The 23,177-nt window shown below is 39.5% G+C and overlaps 1 protein-coding gene across 7 annotated transcripts in view; it reads left to right on the top strand.

The window, feature by feature from the left end:
- The window catches only part of LOC144064422 (para-nitrobenzyl esterase), a 52,966-nt gene extending 31,002 nt beyond the window's left edge, over positions 1-21,964 (top strand). For 6 of the 7 annotated variants that reach the window (XM_077586978.1, XM_077587012.1, XM_077586968.1 and 3 more), the window contains 6 exons: positions 5,872-6,068; positions 9,469-9,668; positions 9,745-9,803; positions 13,349-13,516; positions 19,242-19,469; positions 21,444-21,964. In XM_077586978.1, coding sequence (XP_077443104.1) covers positions 5,872-6,068; positions 9,469-9,668; positions 9,745-9,803; positions 13,349-13,516; positions 19,242-19,469; positions 21,444-21,586 — 995 coding nt within the window. In that variant the 3' untranslated portion in view covers positions 21,587-21,964. Of the gene's footprint in view, positions 1-5,871; positions 6,069-9,468; positions 9,669-9,744; positions 9,804-13,348; positions 13,517-14,073; positions 14,381-19,241; positions 19,470-21,443 lie in introns of those variants that run through there. The other variant, XM_077587021.1, reaches the window with a different exon arrangement.
- Positions 21,965-23,177: the final 1,213 nt, after the last annotated feature.

Genomic DNA, 23,177 nt, shown 5'->3' with positions numbered 1-23,177 from the left:
GCAGCATATCATCTGCTATGCGATCCTGGAACGCCATAAGACTGGTGGCTGCCAATTGTTCCTTTATCGCCACAAATCCCTGTTCAGTATAGTTTCCAAGTTTTTTGACATTGTAATGCAGGTAATTTATCCAATCAACATTTTGTTTGGAGTAATTAAAAGAAAAAAATATACTCCCAACCTGCTGCGATCTGATTAGCCAACTTATACTCATCATCAATGTATGTCGGATCACCCTCTCTCCATGCGACGCCGTCGCGAGGGGCCCGCCATCATACCGGATTTCTGTGCAGCCAATTGTATCTCCTCTACTGTAGATGGAAAAACAGACACTGGTAATAGCAGTGAGACCAAGGCACAAAGTCCTGCTGTCATTTTGGCAGGAGTCGTATAATTTGTTTTGACCCCACCACCACCATAGGTCAGAACGTGGTACCAGGGTGTTGTCGGTTTTAGGACGTGGGCACACCACGTCTCATTTATCGCCTCCAGCTTCAGACCATGCCCTGTAAGGTTTTAAGCAGGTAAAATGATTTAAAAGCGACGTGTTGAAAAGTTCTTGTAACTGGGTAGACATTATTCCATTTCTCACAATTGGGGCTTACATTTTCATTTGTCATTATCTCCATTACACAATCAGGAGTAATTTGCGCGGGTACTGCTCGTAAGAGAGGGAGCAGGGCCCCATACATGTTATGCAGGTTTGATTTATAGTAATAGCTGCATTTTCCATCAACAATAACCAATTTTTCTTACCGCCTCCCGTTTGGGAACTCCCCGTTGCAGAAATGAATTCTCTGGTCATTTCAGATTTTAATTTTACTATGGCGGATCCGGGTGTTTCCATCTCTGACGACTTTCCTACCGTCTCCATAGACATTGTTGTTGAGACACAATTGTAGATTTTTTTGTAAAAAGAGTCTTCTCCACCTGCCCATGGACTTAGGAAAAACGTCAGACAAGGATCCACAAGTTAATTTGTCAGTCTGAATAATGATTTGTAATGCCCCCACCGTATGGTTTAATTTTATCGAAGGCCTGATGGTTTTTTTTGCACACGGGTGTGTCATCCAAGCTTGCCAATCTAGACCAGTTTCTGCAACAAGGTTTCCCCAATCTGTTTTAGGACTGTTATGTACAACAGATATTCTATAAAATCCATGTGTATCCTTTGAAATGGATATGTAGTTTTTGTAGCTTGACATAAGGGGGAATCGCCCGTGTTTTGGCCATATATCTGCATATAGATTGAATATATATAACCTCCCTTTTTTGAGGCATGAAATTTACCATGACTCAAAATGGCAGCCCTCCCAGATAAGTCTTTTGTTTTTGTTTAGTCCCCCAGGTTCCCAAAATTTCGCATTGCAGATATCAAAAAATTTCATTTGGCGAAATTCTTTTCTTTTTGTTTCTGTCCTACTCTGCCACCACCGTCCTTGAAAGGCTTATCAGCTCGCACTCATAATCAAGGAATTTGCTTTGAGTGCTCCCCCAATCATCCACAATTTTGGTTTGTTGGAGTACAACTGGAGTACCCAGAGAAAACCTACGAATTCTTGAGGACACCAGGAATACTCCACACTCCGGAAGGTCTGGATCCACTCCGCATTAGTAGATCCTCCAACCGCAAAATTGATGCCTGAAGAAACTAGATAATTAATGTATTAGATCCACATGCCACATATCTCATTGTTCTGCATTAAGTTACCCCCCTTTCAATGTTATCGAATTTTGCCCATTCTAGTCAACCCATCTACTTAAAGCATTTCTCCAAGGTTGATATTTTATAATTTGGAGATGTTATTTTTAAAACATAGACATTATTTCATCACTTGTTTCACACCATGAAAGGCCCCACCTGAATCTAGATTTTATTTTATTTTATTTTTTATTTTTATTTTTATTTTTTTTTGTAGATATTCCCCTATATCTAAGCTTGTTATTGCCAATCGTTATCACCGTAACATTCAGGTGTATTAACCCCATAATTGCAATGCAGTAAGTTTTGGCTAAATTCTTAATTTGTATGCCCCTAAAGCAATAGACAGTAATAACGCCCCAATAGTCATCAATATGCCCTATACCAAAGCATACGCCCCCTTCAGGTCAAACAAGGAAAGTCTTTTGTGCACCTAAAGACGCTCCATGTTTCTTCTAGGGAAACTATGCCTATCCTTAACCAATTATCCCATCTACCCCAGCCAGGTTCAATTTACCTAATAATTTGGACGAATGCCACGAAATTTCTCATGCCATTTCTGCATTGTTAAATTCATGTCTGATCTCTTTAACAACCAAATAACTCTTAATACCTAAAAAATAATTTGTAAATCACCCCATACTATGTTTACTTAAGATAAGAGCTATTTTTTATAGCTCTCCGTTACCACAAGGAAAATCTACAATAATTAAATTAGAGAAATCAACCTTTTACTAGGCATTTCCTAATTACAATTTTTTTCAATGCTTAATAAAGGACCCACAAATTGTAACCAATATGCCATAATATTGTAAAAAAACAAAAACAAAATTCCATTCATTTTTCTTTAAACCAGCCAATCACCTATATTGAAGTATTTTGAACAAACCAACCATTCAAAAACTGTAATAATATCGTTTTATCCTCCAAAACTAGCTCTCTTCAATCAAGAGCCCTTTGAACTTCACAAAACAAAAAAATAAAATAATAATAATAGTATTTATTCCCAATTCCAAAGCTTTTACCAAATCAATCTTTGCCAAACAGATTTTCTATCACCTCGAAAGACATTTCTGATTAAATCCCAAAAATGAATGCGAAGATCATCGCGGAACCCTGCATCCCTTGTAGACCATGTTTTGTTCTTATTCTGAAATGTTTAAACGGAAGCGCGCCCTTACCCGCTGACTGTGACCTTCACGCTCGCTGCAGAAGCAGCTTATCAATGTTGACATTCCTAAGTGCTCTCTTTTTATTTCTGAGCTGCGCGCATACTGAATGCCTAACACCGTCAAATCAGCCGCTACGCGGTCCACATGTTTTTTTGCATTCAAATCAGCAGCAAAGACAGCCGCGCTCCCCTGCAGCCAAAGCATTATTTGACCAGTTTAGAGTATGACAAAAAACGCAGGTTTGGCAACCCCGCTAAACATTTAATTGGTCGTTTTGTATTTCTTTTCGACTGTTAACCAAAACATTCCCGTTGACAGGATAAAACCAAGATAATCCGCAATAAGCCATTTCATTCCATTAAATTGACATTACATTTAGGTACTATTAACAAAGTATGCCTAGGACTTGGAAATAACCATTTTAATTGCCATTTTACAACTTTCAGCATCACACAAAAAAAAATTCCAATTGAATTCATTCACAAAGAATGTGATCTCTGGTTTAAAATTAGCTCAACATCCTCATGTTCAAAATCCCCATTCAAATCATTTTGAGCAGGCCTGCCTTGTTTTTAGAGACTTTTTGTCCAGGCAATCACGCACATAGTATTTTTGAAAACCCGATTTACTTGTTTTTTTCCAACTTCTTGGCTTACATTCCTATCCTCCCCCGTCAGCCGAGTAGCCCGCGCTATCTTTATTTTTTATTTCACACAACGGACCCGTTTTATCACTCCTTTTTTTCTGTGGAACAAGCCGCCTCGCTTGTATCTCCCTTCACATATTATATAGATTACTTCTATGCTTAGTGCCTATTTTATCCTGCAGGTTTTAATATTTCATGCATATTTAAGCTGGCCAGCAAACCCATATTTGTTTATCCATAAATTTAGGTGTTTAACCCTTGTAGCGCTTTGATTTTCAACAAATTTCAATCAGTTATCAGTTAGCAAATTTCTTTTCCGCGGAAGGACATACGTAACACACGCAACACGTAACACACGCAACACAAATGTATACCCTAGCTTGATATACTGTCAGAGTTATATTTGTACCTTTCCGGACCACAGTACAGGACACCCCGAACTGCCCCAAGTTTTATAGACTCATGCTCTGTCTCGTTACCTGGCATCGACTAGTATACCCAGGGTTTGTAACGCAGTCCCCTGGACGCGTGTCGCAGTCCCCTGGACGCGAGTCACATTTAAAAAAAATGGACTTACCAGATATGACACCAGATGTCTCTTTCAGAGTGTTAGTCGTCAACCGTCGAGAACCCAAGTCGCCTCGTCGAGTAATCCAGCCCGGAAAAGGGTATTTAAGCGCCGTGCACGGTCTTTCCAGATATCGAACGGAAGCGACCTGGATTCTGCTCCGGTATCTTGACCACAGGCTCGAAGGACCAAATGTTAGGTTCATCCAATTGTATGTTTATCCTTAGGTTTTTCCAATTGAGCTTTCAATAAAAAAGGCATCTGTAGTCACATCCCATTTAATTCTTGCAAGAGAGAATACATCCGGCAGCTCGCCCCACCCAAGATTATTCTAAAGAGCGGCATTATGTCCTGCCTATTTAAGGCTTCAAATCAAAACAATATGCGAGTAATCGATCCAATTGCGTAAGCAAGAAACAAAACAATTCCATATCAAGCGTCACAAAGGAAAAACAATATACAAGTTGATTGATAGCCATCCGTTGAGCCAACAACAATTTAAGCGTCCTTCGCCGATCTTCCCTGTTGAACTCGCATCTGGGGAAGAGGTCGACGCGTATCTTCCAGTAATCAGTCCTCGGAGCAAGAACTCAGTGGATTGTTTTATGTCCTTTCGAACTCGTATCTCTCGCTGTCCTGGAGAGCGACCTTGGCGCAAGCGTTTGCTTCGTTGGAAGCGATCAACACATATTTTAATATAGTTACACATTTAGGATGAGCATTACTATTCCTAATAAGCAAATATATTGATTAATATAGTAAGCATAATATTATAAGGCTTTATATTCATTGCAAACACATTTATAATAATGATTACCCCAACATTCCCCCCTATATTATAAATTTGCACATGATCCCCTTAATAAAACTTCCTTTCAGCTTTATTCCATTAATTCCAAATGAACATATAGTAACATCCCAGAATTAACCCAACAAAATTGTACCTTCCCGGGTGTGGTGCTCTCACAAAAACAAAAATGAGATTTTTTAAATAATAAATCAAGAATATTTTGCTTTATGAATAAAAAACAACTAAAAATGACAATGATCTTCAAGGGGACAATTTTGTGTGTCATTTTAGACATCCCCAAATTCACGCTCAAATAAAGAGGAAAAGACCGTCTTCTGGAATTTTCACTTGTAAGGAGAACGGCCGCTGAGACAGCTTCCCATCTCCGTTCTGACCTGACACGTCTTTTCTGTTGTTTTTATTACATTCGGGGGCACTGATTACATGGATGTCTCAACTATAAAAAGGGGGGAGGAAACACAAGTCAGATGTCTGAGCATCCATGTGCGTTGAGGCTAATATATGTGTAACAAAACAAGTTCACAATAGTCAAAACAGATGAGGACCGAAGCATTAGGAAGCCTTGTGGAGCATCTGTGGTGGAGGCAGATGTCGCAGGTGCAGTTCCAAGACCATATTCTTAGTACTCCAAGGTGTTCTGGCTCCTCTTTGTTTTGTCTAAAACAAGGCTTCCAAGCTTGTACTTGTTTGCAAGTATGATAATAATAATCATGAACTAAGGGTGAGCAAAGCATTCTTTCGTTGCAAGGCCAAGCATATTCTTCATCGCAAGCAAATGTATAATAATATGAAATAAAAACCTGACAATAAGCCTAGGGGAGCTCAGCTCCTCTTTTCGTTAATTAATGTCTTATTGATCGCTATGAGACAAAAAGACTTACAGCATAGATAGCACTCACATTTAATCTCTAGGAGCATGGTGTCTTGAAGCCCCCCTCAAAATGTAGATGACATGTTTTTCTGCTCTGTAAGGTGGCACCTCCGTATGGACCCTAATGATGTCACCTCTTGCAAAGGATCTCTTCCATGCAGCAATAGATATGAGTGGATCATATGTATATAATGCAACACTGAAGCAGGCTGAGTCAGACAATCTGGTCTTTCTGAAAAAAACTGGCTGCAAGGACCTTGTATGCCTTCGAAGTCTCCCTGTTAAACAGATATTACAGGTACATGTTTGAATTTCCCTAAATATAGCAATTGTCATAATTTTTGCCATATAAAGATATATACAGTGCCATAAAAAGTATTTGCACCTTCCCAATTTCTGTGTTTTTTGCATATTTATCACACAACGGTTTCAGATCATCAAACCAATTTTAGTATGACACACAGACAACCCAGGTACAGTTGTGGTCAAAAGTTTACATACACTTGTGAAGAACATATTGTCATGGCTCTCTTGAGTTTCCAGTTATTTCTACAACTCTGATTTTTCTCTGATAAGAGTGATTGGAACAGATACTTCTTTGTCACAAAAAATATTCATGAAGTTTGGTTCTTTTATGACTTTATTATGTGTTAACAGAAAAAGTGATCAAATCTGCTGGGTCAAAAATATACATACAGCAACACGAATTAGCAATTTTGGTGACTTAGAAAGTTGTGTCAGTGAAATGAGCTTCATAGCATGGCCTCTTAACTTCTTGTGAGTGATCATGAGTGACTACAGCTTGTGACTTCTCTGAGGCCATTTAAATAGGGCTCATTGGATGTAAACGCCCACAAACGCTACAATGGTAAAGTCAAAGGAGCTCAGCATGGATCTGAAAAAGTGAATCCTTGACTTGAACAAGTCAGCAAAGTCACTTGGAGCCATTTCAAAGCAGCTGCAGGTCCCAAGAGCAACAGTGCAAGCAATTGTTTGTAAGTATAAAGTGCATGGCACTGTTTTGTCACTGCCACGATCAGGAAGAAAACGCAAGCTATCACCTGCTGCTGAGAGAAAACTGGTCAGGAGGGTGAAGATTCAACCGAGAATCACCAAAAAGCAGATCTGCCAAGAATTAGAAGCTGCTGGAACACAGGTGTCAGTGTCCACAGTCAAGCTTGTTTTCCATCTCCATGGACTGAGAGGCTGCCGTGCAAGAAGGAAGCCCTTGCTCCAAAAGCGGCACCTTAAGGCTCGACTGAAGTATGCTGCTGATCACATGGACAAAGATAAGACCTTCTGGAGGAAAGTTCTGTGGTCAGACGAAACAAAAATCGAGCTGTTTGGCCACAATGCCCAGCAATATCTTTGGAGGAGAAAAAGTGAGGCCTTTAACCCCAAGTACACCATGCCTACCGTCAAGCACGGTGGTGGTAGTATTATGCTGTGGGGCTGTTTTGCTACCAATGGAACTGGTGCTTTACACAGAGTAAATGGGATAATGAAGAAGGAGGATTACCTTCAAATTCTTCAAGATAACCTAAAGTCATCAGCCCAAAGATTGGGTCTTGGGCGCAGTTGGGTGTTCCAACAGTGACCCCACAATGACCCCAAACACACATCAAAAGTGGTAATGGAATGGCTAAATCAGGCTAGAATTAAGGCTTTCGAATGGCCTTCCCAAAGTCCTGACTTAAACCCCATTGAGAACTTGTGGACAACGCTGAAAAAACAAGTCCATGTCAGAAAGCCATCAAATTTAACTGAACTGCACCAATTCTGTCAAGAGGAGTGGTCAAAGATTCAACTAGAAGCTTACCAAAAGCTTGTGGATGGCTACCAAAAGCGCCTAATTGAAGTGAAAATGGCCAAGGGACATGTTACTAAATATTAGCGCTGCTGTATGTATATTTTTGACCCAGCAGATTTGATCACTTTTTTTCTGTTCACCCATAATAAAGTCATAAAATAACCAAACTTGAATGTTTTTTGTGACAAAGAAGTATCTGTTCCAATCACTCTATCAGAAAAAAATCAGAGTTGTAGAAATAACTGGAAACTCAAGAGAGCCATGACATTATGTTCTTCACAAGTGTATGTGAACTTTTGACCACAACTGTAAATAGAAAATGAAGTTTATCAGTGATGATTTTCTTTACCAACGCAGAAAAAATGACAAACTTCTCTGGCCCTCTGAAAAAGTAATTGCCCCCTTTATTAAATCACAAAATAATTGTGACTAATGGCAATTGTAGGAAAGCTGATTTAAATTTCACAGGCCACACCCACACTTTATTACCACCACGTGTTAAATCAAGAAAACACTTAAATAGAATGTGTGAGACAATGTGAAGTAGGCTACAAGATCAGAGCATCATGCCACGATCCAAAGAAATTCAAGAAGAAATGCGAAAAAAAGTGATGGACATCTATCAGTCTGAAAAAGGTTACAAAGCCATTTCCAAGGCTTTGGGGCTCCAGTCAGAGCCATTATCCACAAATGGAGAGAACTGGGAACAGTGGCAGAACAGTGGCAAACCTTCCCCGGTGGTCAGCCTGCTAAAATTACTCAGAGCGAGACGACGACAGGAGGTCACAAAATAACCTAGAAAAACTGGCAAAGCTGGCATCCACGGCAGAGTTCCAAGGCAAAAACCATTACTTTACAAAAAGAATATGAAGGCTCCTCTTATGTTTGCCCAAAAACATCGTGATGATGCTTCACACTTTTGGGAGAATATTCTGTGGACTGATGGGTAGAAAGTTGAACTTATCTGAAGGTGTGCGGCCTGTTACATTTGATGAAAAAATGGCACAGCTCCATCAAAAGAACACTATACCAACAGTGATGCATGGTGGTGGAACTGTGATAGTCTGGGGCTGCTTAGCTACCTCAGGAACAGGACGACTTCCTGTAATTGGTGGAAGAATGAATTCTGCTGTCTCCCAGCAAATTCTGAAGGAGAACATCCGACCCTCAGTTTGTGCGCCAAACTCCAGCCCTCTTGGAGCATGCAGCTAGACAACAATGCAAACAAACCAGAAGGTCCGTCCACCTCTAAGTGGCTAAAAAAAACAAAGTTAAGGTTTTGGAGTGGCCAAGTCAAAGTACAGATTTAAATCCTATTGAAATGCTGTGCTGTGGTCTGAAACGGGCTGTTCATGCTAGAAAATTTAAACAATTCTGCACAGAAGAGTGGGCCAAAATTGCTCCAGTGTTGTGAAAGACTCATCACAAATTATTGTAAACGCTTGATTTCAGTTATTGCTGCCAAAGGTGGCACAAACCGTTATTACTTTCAGGGGGCAAATACTTTTTCAGAGAGGGCCAGACAAGTTCGTAATTTTTTCTGCCTTGGTAAATGAAATCATTATTTATTTTCTGTGTGACACTTATGGAAAAACACAGAAATCAGGAAGGGGGAAAATAGTTTTTCACACCACTGTAATTGTGCATTCCTTTTAATATTTGAAAGTGTAAAAGTACAACATTATTTAATTATTTCATATATTATTCAGTGAGACTATTTATTTTTTAGTATTTCAATGATTGAACATATTTTCTTTTTTGGTTAGTACATTTTGAATTGAAGTTTGAAATGTGAAAATAAAAAAAATAGATCCAGTCAAAGATTACCAGATACATTTATCGCTTTACATTTTGAAAAATATGTCACTTACTACTTACTGTTTGACAGGCTATACCATGGCAGGAATACCCCTCTTGGGCTGCAGATCAGTTGACTGACCTTCCAACCAATGGGCTGTTCAGTGCCCCAGTTGCAGTAGTGGATGGGTATGTCCTTGAAGCATCACCTTTTGAGATATGGGAAAAGAAAGGATCCTACAATGATGTCCCTTTTGTCATTGGGACAACAGAACAAGAAGTGGACTTCAGGTGATGCTTGACCTAATTCAAATTAAGCATTTACTACTGAACTGTAGCTGGGATAAATTTTCTTCTCTTTCTGCAGTCCACCGGCTGAAAATATCTCCATGTGGACATGGGGGGACTACAGGTGGTTTGTGACAGGTGACTAAACCCAGAGAGCAGATTTTTTTCAGCATAATTTTTTTTTTGATATACAGTAATCCCTCGAATATCGTGGTTAGACCAGACATGGCCGCGCTAAACGAAAAACTGCAAAGTAGGATCACCCCCATTAAAACTACCACAATACATGTTTTCGCGCCTATACAGAAATAGAAGTACAGTGGTACCTCGAGATACGAGCTTAATTCGTTCCGGACTGAGCTCGTATGCCGATTTTCTTGTAACTCAAACGAACGTTTCCCATTGAAATGAACTAAAAACAAATTAATTCGTTCCAACCCTCTGAAAAAACACCAAAAACAGGATATTGGAATGGAAAAAATGTTTTATTTGTTCTAATTTGCCATCTACAGTGGTGCCTCGACATACGAGTGGCCCAACATACGAGCAATTCGAGATACGAGTAAAATTTCGGGCAAATATTTATCTTGAGATACGAGACAAATTTTGATATACGAGCAGACAGCGGACGCAACGTGCTGTTCATAAGAACATAATGGGCACTGTCTCTCCCGCAACTCCCTCAATGCAAATGACGTATATACTACTTCTCGTTGGCAAGTGGTCGTGCGTTATCCTATTGTGAGGACATTTGTGTGCATCATTTTGGGAATATTTTGAAGGAAATACAAAATCAAATAACCCTCGATATTGACTGAAATATGGTGTGGAGGCGGGGCAAAAAGAGCCAACCCGGAAGAAGAAAGGTATCAAAATGTCAAACAAAATTAGAATTAAGTTTAGTGTTAGGTTCGATTAAACTTATTTTTGAGTGTGTCTGCATCGTAATCCAAGTTCATTTAAACTTGTTTGTTATTTTATCAGCGCATTGCCGTGCAAAAAGCCCACCCCCCATCTCCCCCCTCTCTCTGTCCGTCTCTCTCTCTCTCTCTCCCCCTCTCTGTCCGTCTCTCTCGAAATCCGTATAATTTTAGTACTATTAAACACATTTTAGTAATATTAAACCACTAGTTATGTATTACTTTGTTAATAGATGGCGACTTAGAACAAATAAAACATTTTTTCCAATCCAATATCCTGTTTTTGGTGTGCTTTCAGAGGGTTGGAACGAATTAATTTGTTTTTAGTTCATTTCAATGGGAATGTTCGTTTGAATTACGAGAATATCTAAAATGTGTTTAATAGAACTAAAATTAGACGGATTTCGCGTAGGGTAGAAAGAGAGGGACAGAGAGGGGACGGCGGGGGGGGGGGGGGGGGGACTTTTTGCCCGGCAACGCTCGTAACATAACATAAACAAATTTAAATGAACTTGGATTACGATGCAGACACACTCAAAAATAAGTTTTATCTAACCTAACACTAAACTTAATTCTAATTTTGTTTTACATTTGTATACCTTTCTTCTCCCGGCTCTGTTTGCCCCGCCTCCACCCTGAGTTTCAGATGCAACCTATTGATGGTAGTTTGCTTTTATATTCCCTTTAAAATATTCCTAAAATTATGCACACAAATGTCCCCACAATAAGATAACGCACAACCTGTCACTGCTGGCTCGGGGCACGGCCATCTTACCTAGGTTGGAGCGTGGCGATCTTACCTACGTTGGGGTGTGGCCATCTTGCCCCTAGGTCTAAACCTAGTTAAACGTGGTCTGACTGGCCAGGCGCGAGTAGCCTTGATTTTGAAATCCAGTGGTACCTCGACATATGAGTGCCCCGACATACGAGCAATTCGAGATACGAGTAAAATTTCGGGCAAATATTTATCTTGACATACCCATTGCGAAATCTGTCTAATTTTAGTTCTACTAAACACATTTTAGTATACGATTAAACCACTAGTTATTTGTTACCTTGTTAATAGATGGCGAATTAGAACAAATTAAAAAAAAATCCAATCCAATATCCTGTTTTTAGATAACTTTATTCATCCCGTATTCGGAAAATGTCATTGTGACAGTAGCAAGAAAAGGCATAGTTACAAGTTAGACAGTACAGTCAAAGGCCACAGAACAACAAAGCAAAAGCAAAAAGCACAAAGTACAAAGCAAATCAAAGTCAATGTTATCATTAAGAATCACCAATTCATTAAGACAGAAAAGCAGCGAAAACACAAAACGAGCTACGAGTTTCGGTAGCAAAAACGGATAGACTCAAAAAGACGTAAAGTTGGACGAAAACTGGAACCACACACAGGAAGTCTTCCACGAGATGGGGAACTTCTGCAAACTGTGACCGAGGTAGAGAATATGCAGAGTCACTCTTCCAAGCTTATCCGCACAGTTCCTCAGTAGTCTGGAGCTGAAGAAAACAGCAGCAGGGCAGAACTCCTCGACTCCGTTGCTGGTAAGCGCCGACAGCTCTTCCATCTTGTCCCACGATGGAATGGTTGGTCAGAAGTGTTGCCTCTCCTTCCGGCACTTTTGTCCAGCTTCGAAACTCCGGCGGCACCGAGGTGTTGCTCATTCTGCTGCGTATTGTAACAGGTAGTCCCATGTGTGTGACAGCGTAGGCATGGCTGAATGGTTCCAAAAAAAGAAGTAGCCGAGAGAAGCCAGGCTAACAGAACAAGGAAAGTTGTAAAAACATTAAAGTAAAAAGTATAAATTACAAAGTAAAGCAAAAATGGATGTATTAAGAAATATTAAAATGTAATTTTAAAAAAAGTAGAAGGCCTGTAAAACACGAAAATCATAAGAGTGTACAGAGCTACTCCCACTGGCTCCCGCGTGAACGGCGCCATCTTGGAATATTTTTGGTGTTTTTTCAGAAGGTTGGAATGAATTAATTTGTTTTTAGTTCATTTCAATGGGAAACGTTCATTGGAGTTACAAGAAAATCGACATACGAGCTCAGTCCCGGAACGAATTAAGCTCGTATCTCGAGGTACCACTGTAAAACAAAATTCCCCTTTGATTTTTTTCGTTTTATTTCTTGTTCGAAAGTGACAACTATTAGGCTAATATGAACCATCAAAAGAATTGAGATATTTTGACATTAGAAGCAATATGGCTGCCACAACATCTTAAACTTCTGGTAAGAAAATTGTAATTTCTGTCATTATAAAGCATCAGGTTCTCATCAAGATAGACTTATTTATTTTTTCAAATTGAATAATTTGATATTTTGGATTTACAAAGACAGGCATATTAACTTCCTTATAATAATAATAATGATTGGACATAGGCTTTGTCATCATCATTGACTCAACAAAAGCCTAATTGTCATCATATCTAGCTGCTTATGACAAAATTGGTAATGATGGCTTATGATATTGACCCTAATAATGTGCTTTTGATTCATATAGTATCTCAGAAATACCACATGTGATGATTTTTCTCAAGATTTTCCCTCCAACGTAACACATTTGTACTCCCTAATAAAACCATGAATATGGAGGTGAAAATTGGGAATCAGTGGGCGGGTTACACGTGAGAAATTGGAAAATTCAACAATTTTAAGGCAATTTTAAAGGTGCGGCTTATACGCGTGGGCGGGTTTTATGGGTTTAAATACGGTAGTATGGTAGTTTATTACATGTTGATGCCTGTTTCATTTCAGAGAAACTCAAGACTTTTAATGAAAAGCTTCCCAGAGCAGCACTGGAGCTTTATCCCTCCTCATACCCCTGCCCAACCAAAGACCGCTGTCCGGAGAGAGCATACACAACCATGATCTCAGACATCAGAGTAACATGTCCCAACAATGATCTAGCCCAGAGGGCTGCAGGTAAATACCCCTCTTAATGAAATGTAAAAAAATAATGTGTTCAACAATATATGCACGGTGATTGAAAAGTAACTCCCCATTTTAAAGCAACTAATTTATTCATTCATTTTCTGAACCGCTTATCCTCATAAGGGTCGCGGTGAGTGCTGGAGCCTATCCCAGCTAACTATGGGCACCAGGCAGGGGACACCCTAAAAGAGTGGCCGGTCAAATGTAGTACCTGGAGAAAACCCACGCAAGCCCGGGGAGGCTATTCAAATTCCACACAATGAGGATAGAACCCTCGACCCCAGAACTATGAGGCCAATGCACTAACGACTCGGCCGCCCCCGGAATTTATTTTTGAAATGTAATTTCTACAATTCATGAATGAAATGATGGAGTATATTGTATGGACTTTTATTTAAAAACTCAATGGCGGCACCATCATTCGCCACCAACTTCTCAAGTCAACCAGTAATCGCGTCAACTGATTTCACAATAAATTAGTATTGCGGGATGAAAGTCATAACTTAATGTATTCGCCCTTCAACTTCTGTCTGTTTGTTTTGGTTTAGTTGTGAAGACTTGCTGATTCAGCCAACCCCAGAGAAAAATGTTCCAGGGTGTTAAGACAGGACTACTGGCTGGCCATTCATATAATGCATGACATCCCATCCCCCCTCTAGGAAATTAGGCATTTAAGCGATTCACGAAAAACAATAACAAACCCTTATCCTAAATCCTAAATGTCTCAACTAAATATGTAGGTAATATGCTAATTACAATGAAAAATTTAAAAAAATAAAAGCTGGAGGGAACTCAGTTGAGTAGGTTTCATTATCTAACAAATGAGCTCCTTTGGCTTTTTTTAAAACTTGCAGTCATCTGTTATTTGAATTTGCATATGAGCTAAATATTCAGATGAGACATTTAAGATTTATATTTATTTAGAATTTAGATTTAACAATTGAATTTACGATTTAGGTTTAGAATTTAGATTTAACAATTGAATTTACGATTTAGGTTTAGAATTTAGATTTAACAATTGAATTTACGATTTAGGTTTAGAATTTAGATTTAACAATTGAATTTACGATTTAGGTTTAGAATTTAGATTTAACAATTGAATTTACGATTTAGGTTTAGAATTTAGATTTAACAATTGAATTTACGATTTAGGTTTAGAATTTAGATTTAACAATTGAATTTACGATTTAGGTTTAGAATTTAGATTTAACAATTGAATTTACGATTTAGGTTTAGAATTTAGATTTAACAATTGAATTTACGATTTAGGTTTAGAATTTAGATTTATGATTTACATTTAGCACTTATTTAGAAATAAATACTGACATTGTTCAATATAGTTCTAAATGTGCAAAAATAAAGTGACTTTAAAATTTTCACACCATATTTGAAACACTGTGGCGCTAAATATGAGAACATGTCTGTCAGCCATCTTTTTACTCGAACACAGCTTTACAAATTGCGCCCCATATTATTTTGCATGAAAATCCAATCTTCCGTATAGGCCAAAGAATTGGCCAAATTTCCTCTCTTGACATAGTGAGGTACCTTTCGAGATTGATAGTATTGCAAAGGATGAAAGTACCCACAATTCTCTCCGAAGTCATTCCACACCATACTGATACTTTGGGTTAATTCCACATTTTTTCACAAGTAACGAAGTTTGTCTCCTGCCCAATATTTGCAGTTGTGACAGGTCACAAAACCTATGGGGAATGTGCTTCATCACTCCAGAGTATACATATTTTAAAGAGATTAGGCCAATTACTGAACCTTGCCAACTTCATCTCTCCAAGCCCCTTACAAATGTCAAAACCTTCGGCAGAAACTGCTTGACAGTAGTCCAGCTTTTAAGCATGCTATTTAAGCTTATTTGTAGCACATATATTACATTGCCATACATTAAAAAACACAGAAAAAATAAACATTATAGGATTTGAATAAATTATAGGTACTGTCATCCTTCTCCACTTTGTGGCTTCAAAATTTGCAGCTTCAGTACATCGTGTTTTTTATATTAAGTACAGTAATACCTTGACATAGAAGTGCCCCAACATATGAGAAATTTGAGATACGAGTAAAATTCAGAGCAAATATTTGCCTTGAGATATGAGACAAATTTTGAGATGCGAGCCTTTGAGACAGCCAGGTGGCTGAGACGCGAGAGGCTGTTTATAACAGCGCACTGTCTTGCTCGGCACATCTCCCTCATGTAACGATATCTACGAGCACTTGGCGAAGCATTGTTTTCTTTAGTTTTTTTGCATTAAGCGGAAAACAGTGGGTCCAAAGCAAGCAGGTGCATTGAAAAGTAGTGCGAAGAAAAGGCGTATGATGAAAATCGATATTAAGCACGAAAAAATCGAAAAAGATGAGAGTTGTGTACGTGTGACCGTGTGCGGTCGATTGGTCGCCGGTCTTTTGGTCGCCGGTCTTTTGGTCGCGGTCTTTTGGTCACGGTCTTTTGGTCGCGGTCTTTTGGTCGCAGTCTTTTGGTCGCGGTCTTTTGGTCGCGGTCGGGGCGACCAAAAGACCGCGACCAAAAGACCGACGACCAAAAGACCGACGACTAAAAGACCGACGACCAAAAGACCGACGACTAAAAGACCGACGACCAAAAGACCGACGACCAAAAGACCGGCGACAAAACAAGGTAAAACAACACGGTCTATGCATCAATAAAAGCCAACAATGGCCATGAGCAGTTTCACTGAGCCGACGTGTGAGTGTATAAGAGTTTGTATGTACATGCGTTGTCCCTTTAAGAAGCTACGTCAGTCAGGGTCTTAACAAGTTCTCCAACAAAAAACAATAAAAGTCTGGGAAATTTTGAGCTTTTCTTTAGCCTAATAATTACTAGGGCATTAAGTATGACTAAATAGTAATTCGCAGTTTGTATTTAGGGAATTTGAGCAACGATTTAAATGGTAATTATCACTTACCTTCCGGGCGACCAAAAGACCGGCGACCAAAAGATCGGCGACCAAAAGACCGGCGACCAATCGACCGTGTACCACGTGTGACGGAGCTGGCTCTCCAATACGAGCGGAGCACCCAGACAAGTTGGGAAGTGGCCATGCATTAATCCTATCGTGAGGACATTTGTTTGTGTCATTTTCGTAATATTTTGAAGGGGAGACAAAAGCAAACAACACTAGATAGGTTAATTTTAAAAACTACGAGCTCTGTCCCGGAATGCGTTAAGGTCGTATCTCAAGGAATTACTGTATAAAAATATTTTAAAAATGTCAAAATTCACGCTGAAACTCGCAAGCGGAAAACTGGATAAAAATGGCGGAAGTCAGGGCTCCAGTTCTTCAGCGGCGCTGAATTGGGTGGCACTCAGCGCTGAAGAAAAAGCAATATTTCACCATAGAAGAATCACTTATTTTTGGCTTTGGATTTTGAGAATCTACCGATACTGATACCATAGAAGAAGAATGACACGGCAAATAATATAAAAGGCAGAGAAGGACGACATCTTGCCTTCTCCTATTTTGTTGTTCCCATTGCGCACATCGCCTGCGAAAAAAAGACTACGCTGAACCTAGTCCAGCTTTGTTTGGATTTTGAGTCGCCGTTGAAAATCCCGCCTAAGCGTACTCCAGTCCGCAAAAAAATAGGAAGAGCTTTACTGGTCTGCGGTGAGGAAAAGGTTGAGGACCACGAATGTGGTCTTCCTTTAAGACAGACCTAGCATTGTACGGCCCCCTGGCCACATACAACCATTTGGTTGGTTGAGACAGGCCCGGCCGGGTAAGGTTGATTGGAAATTACAAAATAAACGTAATTTCTCATTTTACCTCACGGATGGACTAAACTGGCATTGGTTATATTTTGAAGTCATTGTTATCTTCACGTGTATAATGATGCAAAACAGAAACTTAAGCCCTCCAAAAGGCCATGTGATGCTAAAAAATGAAAGATAGATGCTGAATGCAGGGTTTTTAACACAATATGGACCATCAAGTATTTATTTACTGAAATCAGTGGTAAAGCCATGTGTTTAGTTTGCGTAGAGCACATCGCTGTGTTTAAGGATTATCATTTGATTTGGCATTACAAGAGTTAAAATGTGGAGAAATACAAAAAAATTAGCGATGCCGAAAGGGCTCCGAAATCAAATACTTTGCTAGCTCAGAAGCCCAAAAGCGGCAAGGAATTTTTACCAAACGTCACGGATCCAGGGGTGCAGCAACCAAGACAAGCTTTGTGATAGCTGTCAAAGCTGAATTGCCTCGACAATAATCTTCATACAGAGGAAGCAGCAAACACTTAGTAGTTTTTGACTCCCGGCCGATGGAGGTTGTCTGGGGGAGACTTATCTGAACGGTTCTCAAAAATGGCCGCTGCGCGCTCTGCTTTCTTTGTTCTTCTTTAGCCCCCACCCTTGCTAGCTGGATGGGGGAGGGGGGGGGGCAGCACCTCTGTTCATGTGGAGACGTCTCCCAGCCAGTTACCCCGTTCCAACGGACAGTGAAGATATTTAATAGAAGTAGGTGGAGACAAACTTTAGGCGGGGATACAGAAAGGAAGGGGTGTGCTATATACAGAGTGATGACAGGCCTTGACCTGTAGGTGTCAGTAAAATTCTATTCTAGTAACTTTAAATTCATAAGAGTGCAGAAGGGTGCAAGATTAAATATAAGAATACAATTCATATTTCACAATAGCTCACAAATTCGCTAAAAACAGTAAGCCATTCTCCGAAGGGGAATTTGTCAAAGAGTGCTTGGTGGACTCTGCAGCACTAATATGCCCTGAAAAAAGAAGCATTTGAGCAAGTCCCACAGTCCAGGCGAACCGTGACAAGAAGGAATGAGGTGTGCTATATACAGAGTGATGACAGGCCTTGACCTGTAGGTGTCAGTAAAATTCTATTCTAGTAACTTTAAATTCATAAGAGTGCAGAAGGGTGCAAGATTAAATATAAGAATACAATTCATATTTCACAATAGCTCACAAATTCGCTAAAAACAGTAAGCCATTCTCCGAAGGGGAATTTGTCAAAGAGTGCTTGGTGGACTCTGCAGCACTAATATGCCCTGAAAAAAGAAGCATTTGAGCAAGTCCCACAGTCCAGGCGAACCGTGACAAGAAGGAATGAGGACATTGCGGGGAACCTGGAGCTTCAGCTGCAACATAAAGTGGCACGTTTTGACTTTTCCTCCTTAGCTTTGGATGAGAGCCGCGATGTCAGAGACACAGCCCAGGTACTCGTATTTGTCCAAGGGATAACTGACTTCCAAGATTACGAAGGAGCTGGCAGCAACGCGGTCAATGCACAGGACGTTTTGACGTGTTTTGGTCCGCCACCCCACAGTAGGGTAGCTCCGTCCACTCCATGTCCTTCATGTTTTCACTGTACTGTACTACTTCTATAAAAGACGCAGAGTTGGGTAGGTCTTGTAGGTCTTGCATCCTGTCTTAAACCAGAATGCATTTTGCCACAACTCCAATAGCATATCACTGTAATATTTAATAAATAAACTTCTTGATAATTGTAATTGTGTACTTGTATTTTTGTATAGGCGCAAAACCATGTAGTATGGTACTAATAATAGGGGTAATCGTACTTCGCGGCTTTTCGATTATCGCGGCTATGTCTGGTCTACATTTTCCGCGATATTCGAGTGATTACTGTATTTCAAAATTACTTTTCAATCACCCTGTAGATGTATTCCTGACTTTTCTTAATTAAAAAAATGTTTTGCAGCTGCCCTACATAGTCCTGTGTATCGCTATGTCATAACGCACACACCCTTTGGAGCGGTCAACACGACTAGTTCTGTGGTGCCATTTCATAGCCGCTTCGCTTTCCACTGCTTGGATATCTTGGCTTTCTTCGGGGAACTGGAGTCACTGTTCGGGAGACCCCTGTCTGATCAGGACAAGTGTTTCCAGGAGCTCCTAAAACAACATTTTGTACACTTTGCCAAAACAGGTAACAATATTATTTTGTGTCAATGTGAATAAACTTTTTATGAAATGGTGACAATGTAAAAAAAATGAAAATGACTCATCTAATGTAGTAAATGTAAAGGTAGCAAACAAATTTAGAAATCACATTTGGCTTTTTGTCCATTTTAGTTATTGTACCCCAAAAAGACTAATTTGTATCATTTTACTTTACTCTTTGGATGAACTTGTGTCCATTATGGTGTGCTATAATATATATATAAATAATAAAAGTCACTTGGTGTAGTATTTCACTTTTAACCCTGAAACACAGTAGACACAGTGGCGGTCGGTGCATTTTCTCGTAGCGCCTTCAATCCAACCCTCAAAAACTATTTTATGGCTTTAAAAGCTCTACTGCAGCTAGAGCTGCGACACATAAAAAATAATCAATAAATCAATGCACAAAATGGGGTAAAATCTTCTGGCAAACATGGCTTCACTTCCTAGCAGCATTTCATGATTAAATACAAATACTGGAGCTTTTCAGACATTAAAACCAGGCCAGGGGGCGATTTTCCCGGGAAAAGACAGCAATGAACGTCAATGGCGTACGGGCAAACATTGCCCGAAAATGGGGTAAAATCCGAAAACAGTATTTATTGATTAAATACAAATGCTGGAGCTTTTTAGACATCAGAACCGGGCCTGGAGTATCATTTCCCCGGTAAAAAGACAGCGATGAACGTCGATACGTCCATACGTGAAATGACAAAAATGCACTAAAATTACGTAAAATCCACTTCCTAGCAGCATTTATTGACTGAATACAAATACTGGAGCTTTTGAGACATTACAACCAGGCCAGAGGGGTGATTTCCTCGGGAAAAGACAGCGATGGACGTCAATGGCGAAACGGCAAAAATTAAACTGGGGTAAAATCCACATCCTAGCAGCATTTAGTGATTAAATACAAACACTGGAGCTTAAATACAAACACTGGAGCTTTTCAGATATCAGAACCGGGCCCACAATTGAAATATTATTTAGGAATATAGATAGCCATATTATACTCACCAAAAATTATTTTTAACTGTACACAATATCCATCCTCCTTTCTTTCTTCCTTCTTTCCTATCGCCATCGAAGCTAATGATGAAAGTCGAGCCTGTCCTGTCATATTTCCGGCATAGTCTGTTTTGAAAATGGCTTTAAATCAACACAACAATATACTATTTGCTTGTGCAGCTAAGTTAGCGCACTGAAAGTGCCGCACACACCATTTTCCCGGCTGTAACAGGCTTGCTAGCTTCGGAGTTGACCGCCCTTTCTTAATGATGTCCATTTTTTCTGGAAAAGTCCGTCTGGAAAATAGCTTTGTGAGCAAACAGAATCCATTTGTTTTTGCTTCTGTCGGCCATTGTGGGTGGCGTTTGCGATCTATGGCTTGGGCCCGCCTACTAGCCAATCATAGTTGGTGAAAGCAATGACATATCCCAGCCAGCAAAATGCTAATGCATATGAAAAAGCATTGTGGGGTTGCCAACTCGAAATCGCATTGGTTAAAAGCAACAGTCTAGTTTAATGCAGCAGAGCCCGCAGAACTGATTGTGAAGGCTTTGAGGCAGATCTGATCTGGCAAGAAATAATGGCTGAAATGTGATTGGTTAAATGCTTCAATATGAAAACACACATCTGGAAGCAGTGCAACCAGGGGGAAAAGCAATGAAAGGAAGCTAAAAGACCAGTTGGAATAATAAGTATTGATGGACAAAATATAATATGATTCAGATATTTCTTAGGCCAGCAGAGAAGGCCTTGAAGGCCCTGACGGCCCGCCACTGAGTAGACATGATGTATAGTCAACTACCAATATTGTGATACGAATGAGTAAGGAAGCACGAGTGAACATTTTACAGGACTCTATGAAAAAAGGAATTTGGATATTGACTGCACTATACATTATATTGTTCTTTCATGAATAATAAGCAAATAAAGTTTAAATGACTGTGTTTTACAGGTAAGATGGCCAATGAGTGGTTAACTTACCCAGCAGCCACTGCTCTCCTGTCCAGCAAAATTGTGGTTGCCCACAATTACTCATCTAACCGCTGTCAGTTCTGGAAGGAGAATGGATTGTATGCGTATGCATGGATAAACTGATTATATGTTTGGGTTCATATGAAATATATTGTATATTATATTATATTAAAGACTTGTAAAGTTATTCAGCTATCATTTGGTTAGCCATGTATTTAAAAACTTCCTGTGAAGAAAATATGTTTTCTCCTAATTAAAAAAAATCCCACAAAAATGTTAAATTTAAAATAGCTCTCATTTACCCAAAGGTTTTCAGTCAAAAGTCCAAATTCCAAAATGTGGTTTGTCAATGTAATTTCCACATCTGGCTGGAAGTTAGGTTTTATTATTATAATATAGTCAGGATTATTGTTGTGAAGTCTCGTTGGTGAAACTGAGTTAATGTGGGCATCTCTGGCAAACAAAAAAACAAAAAAAAATACAAATTGCATTTGGCTTTAATTTTTCCATAGCTGCATTTATGATTTACATTACATTGTTTCAGCAGTGACGGGCGGTGCATTTTCTGGTAGCGCCTTCAACGTATCAATCCAACCCTCAAAAACTATTTTATGGCTATAAAACCTATACTGCAGCTACAGCTGCGACACATAAAAAATAATCAATAAATTAATGCACAAAAATGGGGTAAAATCCACTTCCTAGCAGCATTTCATGATTAAATACAAATACTGGAGCTTTTCAGACATTAAAACCAGGCCATGGGGTGATTTTCCCGGGAAAAGACAGCGATGAACGTCAATGGCGTACGGGCAAACATTGCCCGAAAATGGGGTAAAATCCAGCCAAAAACAGCATTTATTGATTAAATACAAATACTGGAGCTTTTTAGACATCTGAACCGGGCCCGGAGTATCATTTCCCCAGTAAAAAGACAGCGACGAACGTTGATACGTCCATACGTGAAATGACAAAAAATGCACTAAAATTAGGTAAAATCCACTTCCTAGCATCATTTATTGATTGAATACAAATACTGGAGCTTTTGAGACATTACAACCAGGCCAGGGGGGTGATTTTTCCCGGGAAAAGACAGCGATGGACGTCAATGGTGAAACGCCAAAAATTAAACTGGAGTAAAATCACCTTCCTAGCAGCATTTTGTGATTAAATACAAACACTAGAGCTTAAATACAAACACTGGAGCTTTTCATATATCAGAACTTGGCCCACAATTGAAATATTATTTAGGAATATAGCCATATTTGTAATTTTACTCACCAAAAATCCTTTTTACACAATATCCATCCTCCTTTCTTTCTTTCTTCTTTCCTATCGCCATCGAAGCTAATGATGAAAGTCGAGCCTATCCTGTCATATTTCTGGCATAGTCCGTTTTGAAAATGGCTTTAAATCAAAACAACAATATACTATTTGCTTGTGGAGCTAAGTTAGCGCGCTGAAAGTGCCCCACACACCATTTTCCCGGCTGTAACAGGCTTTCTTAATGATGTCCATTTTTTTCCTGAAAAAGTCCGTCTGGAAAATACCTTTGTCAGCAAACAGAATCTATTTGTTTTTGCTTCTGTCGGCCATACTGGGTGGAGTTTGCGATCTCGGCTGCTTCGGTACTGCTTTGGCCCGCCTACTAGCCAATCATAGTTTGTGAAAGCAATGACATGTCCCAGCCAGCGAAATGCTAACGCCTATGAAA

The sequence above is a fragment of the Stigmatopora argus genome, chromosome 2 (genome assembly GCF_051989625.1).
Source record: "Stigmatopora argus isolate UIUO_Sarg chromosome 2, RoL_Sarg_1.0, whole genome shotgun sequence".
Taxonomy (NCBI): domain Eukaryota; kingdom Metazoa; phylum Chordata; class Actinopteri; order Syngnathiformes; family Syngnathidae; genus Stigmatopora; species Stigmatopora argus.
This window is presented reverse-complemented; position numbering and strand designations above follow the sequence as displayed.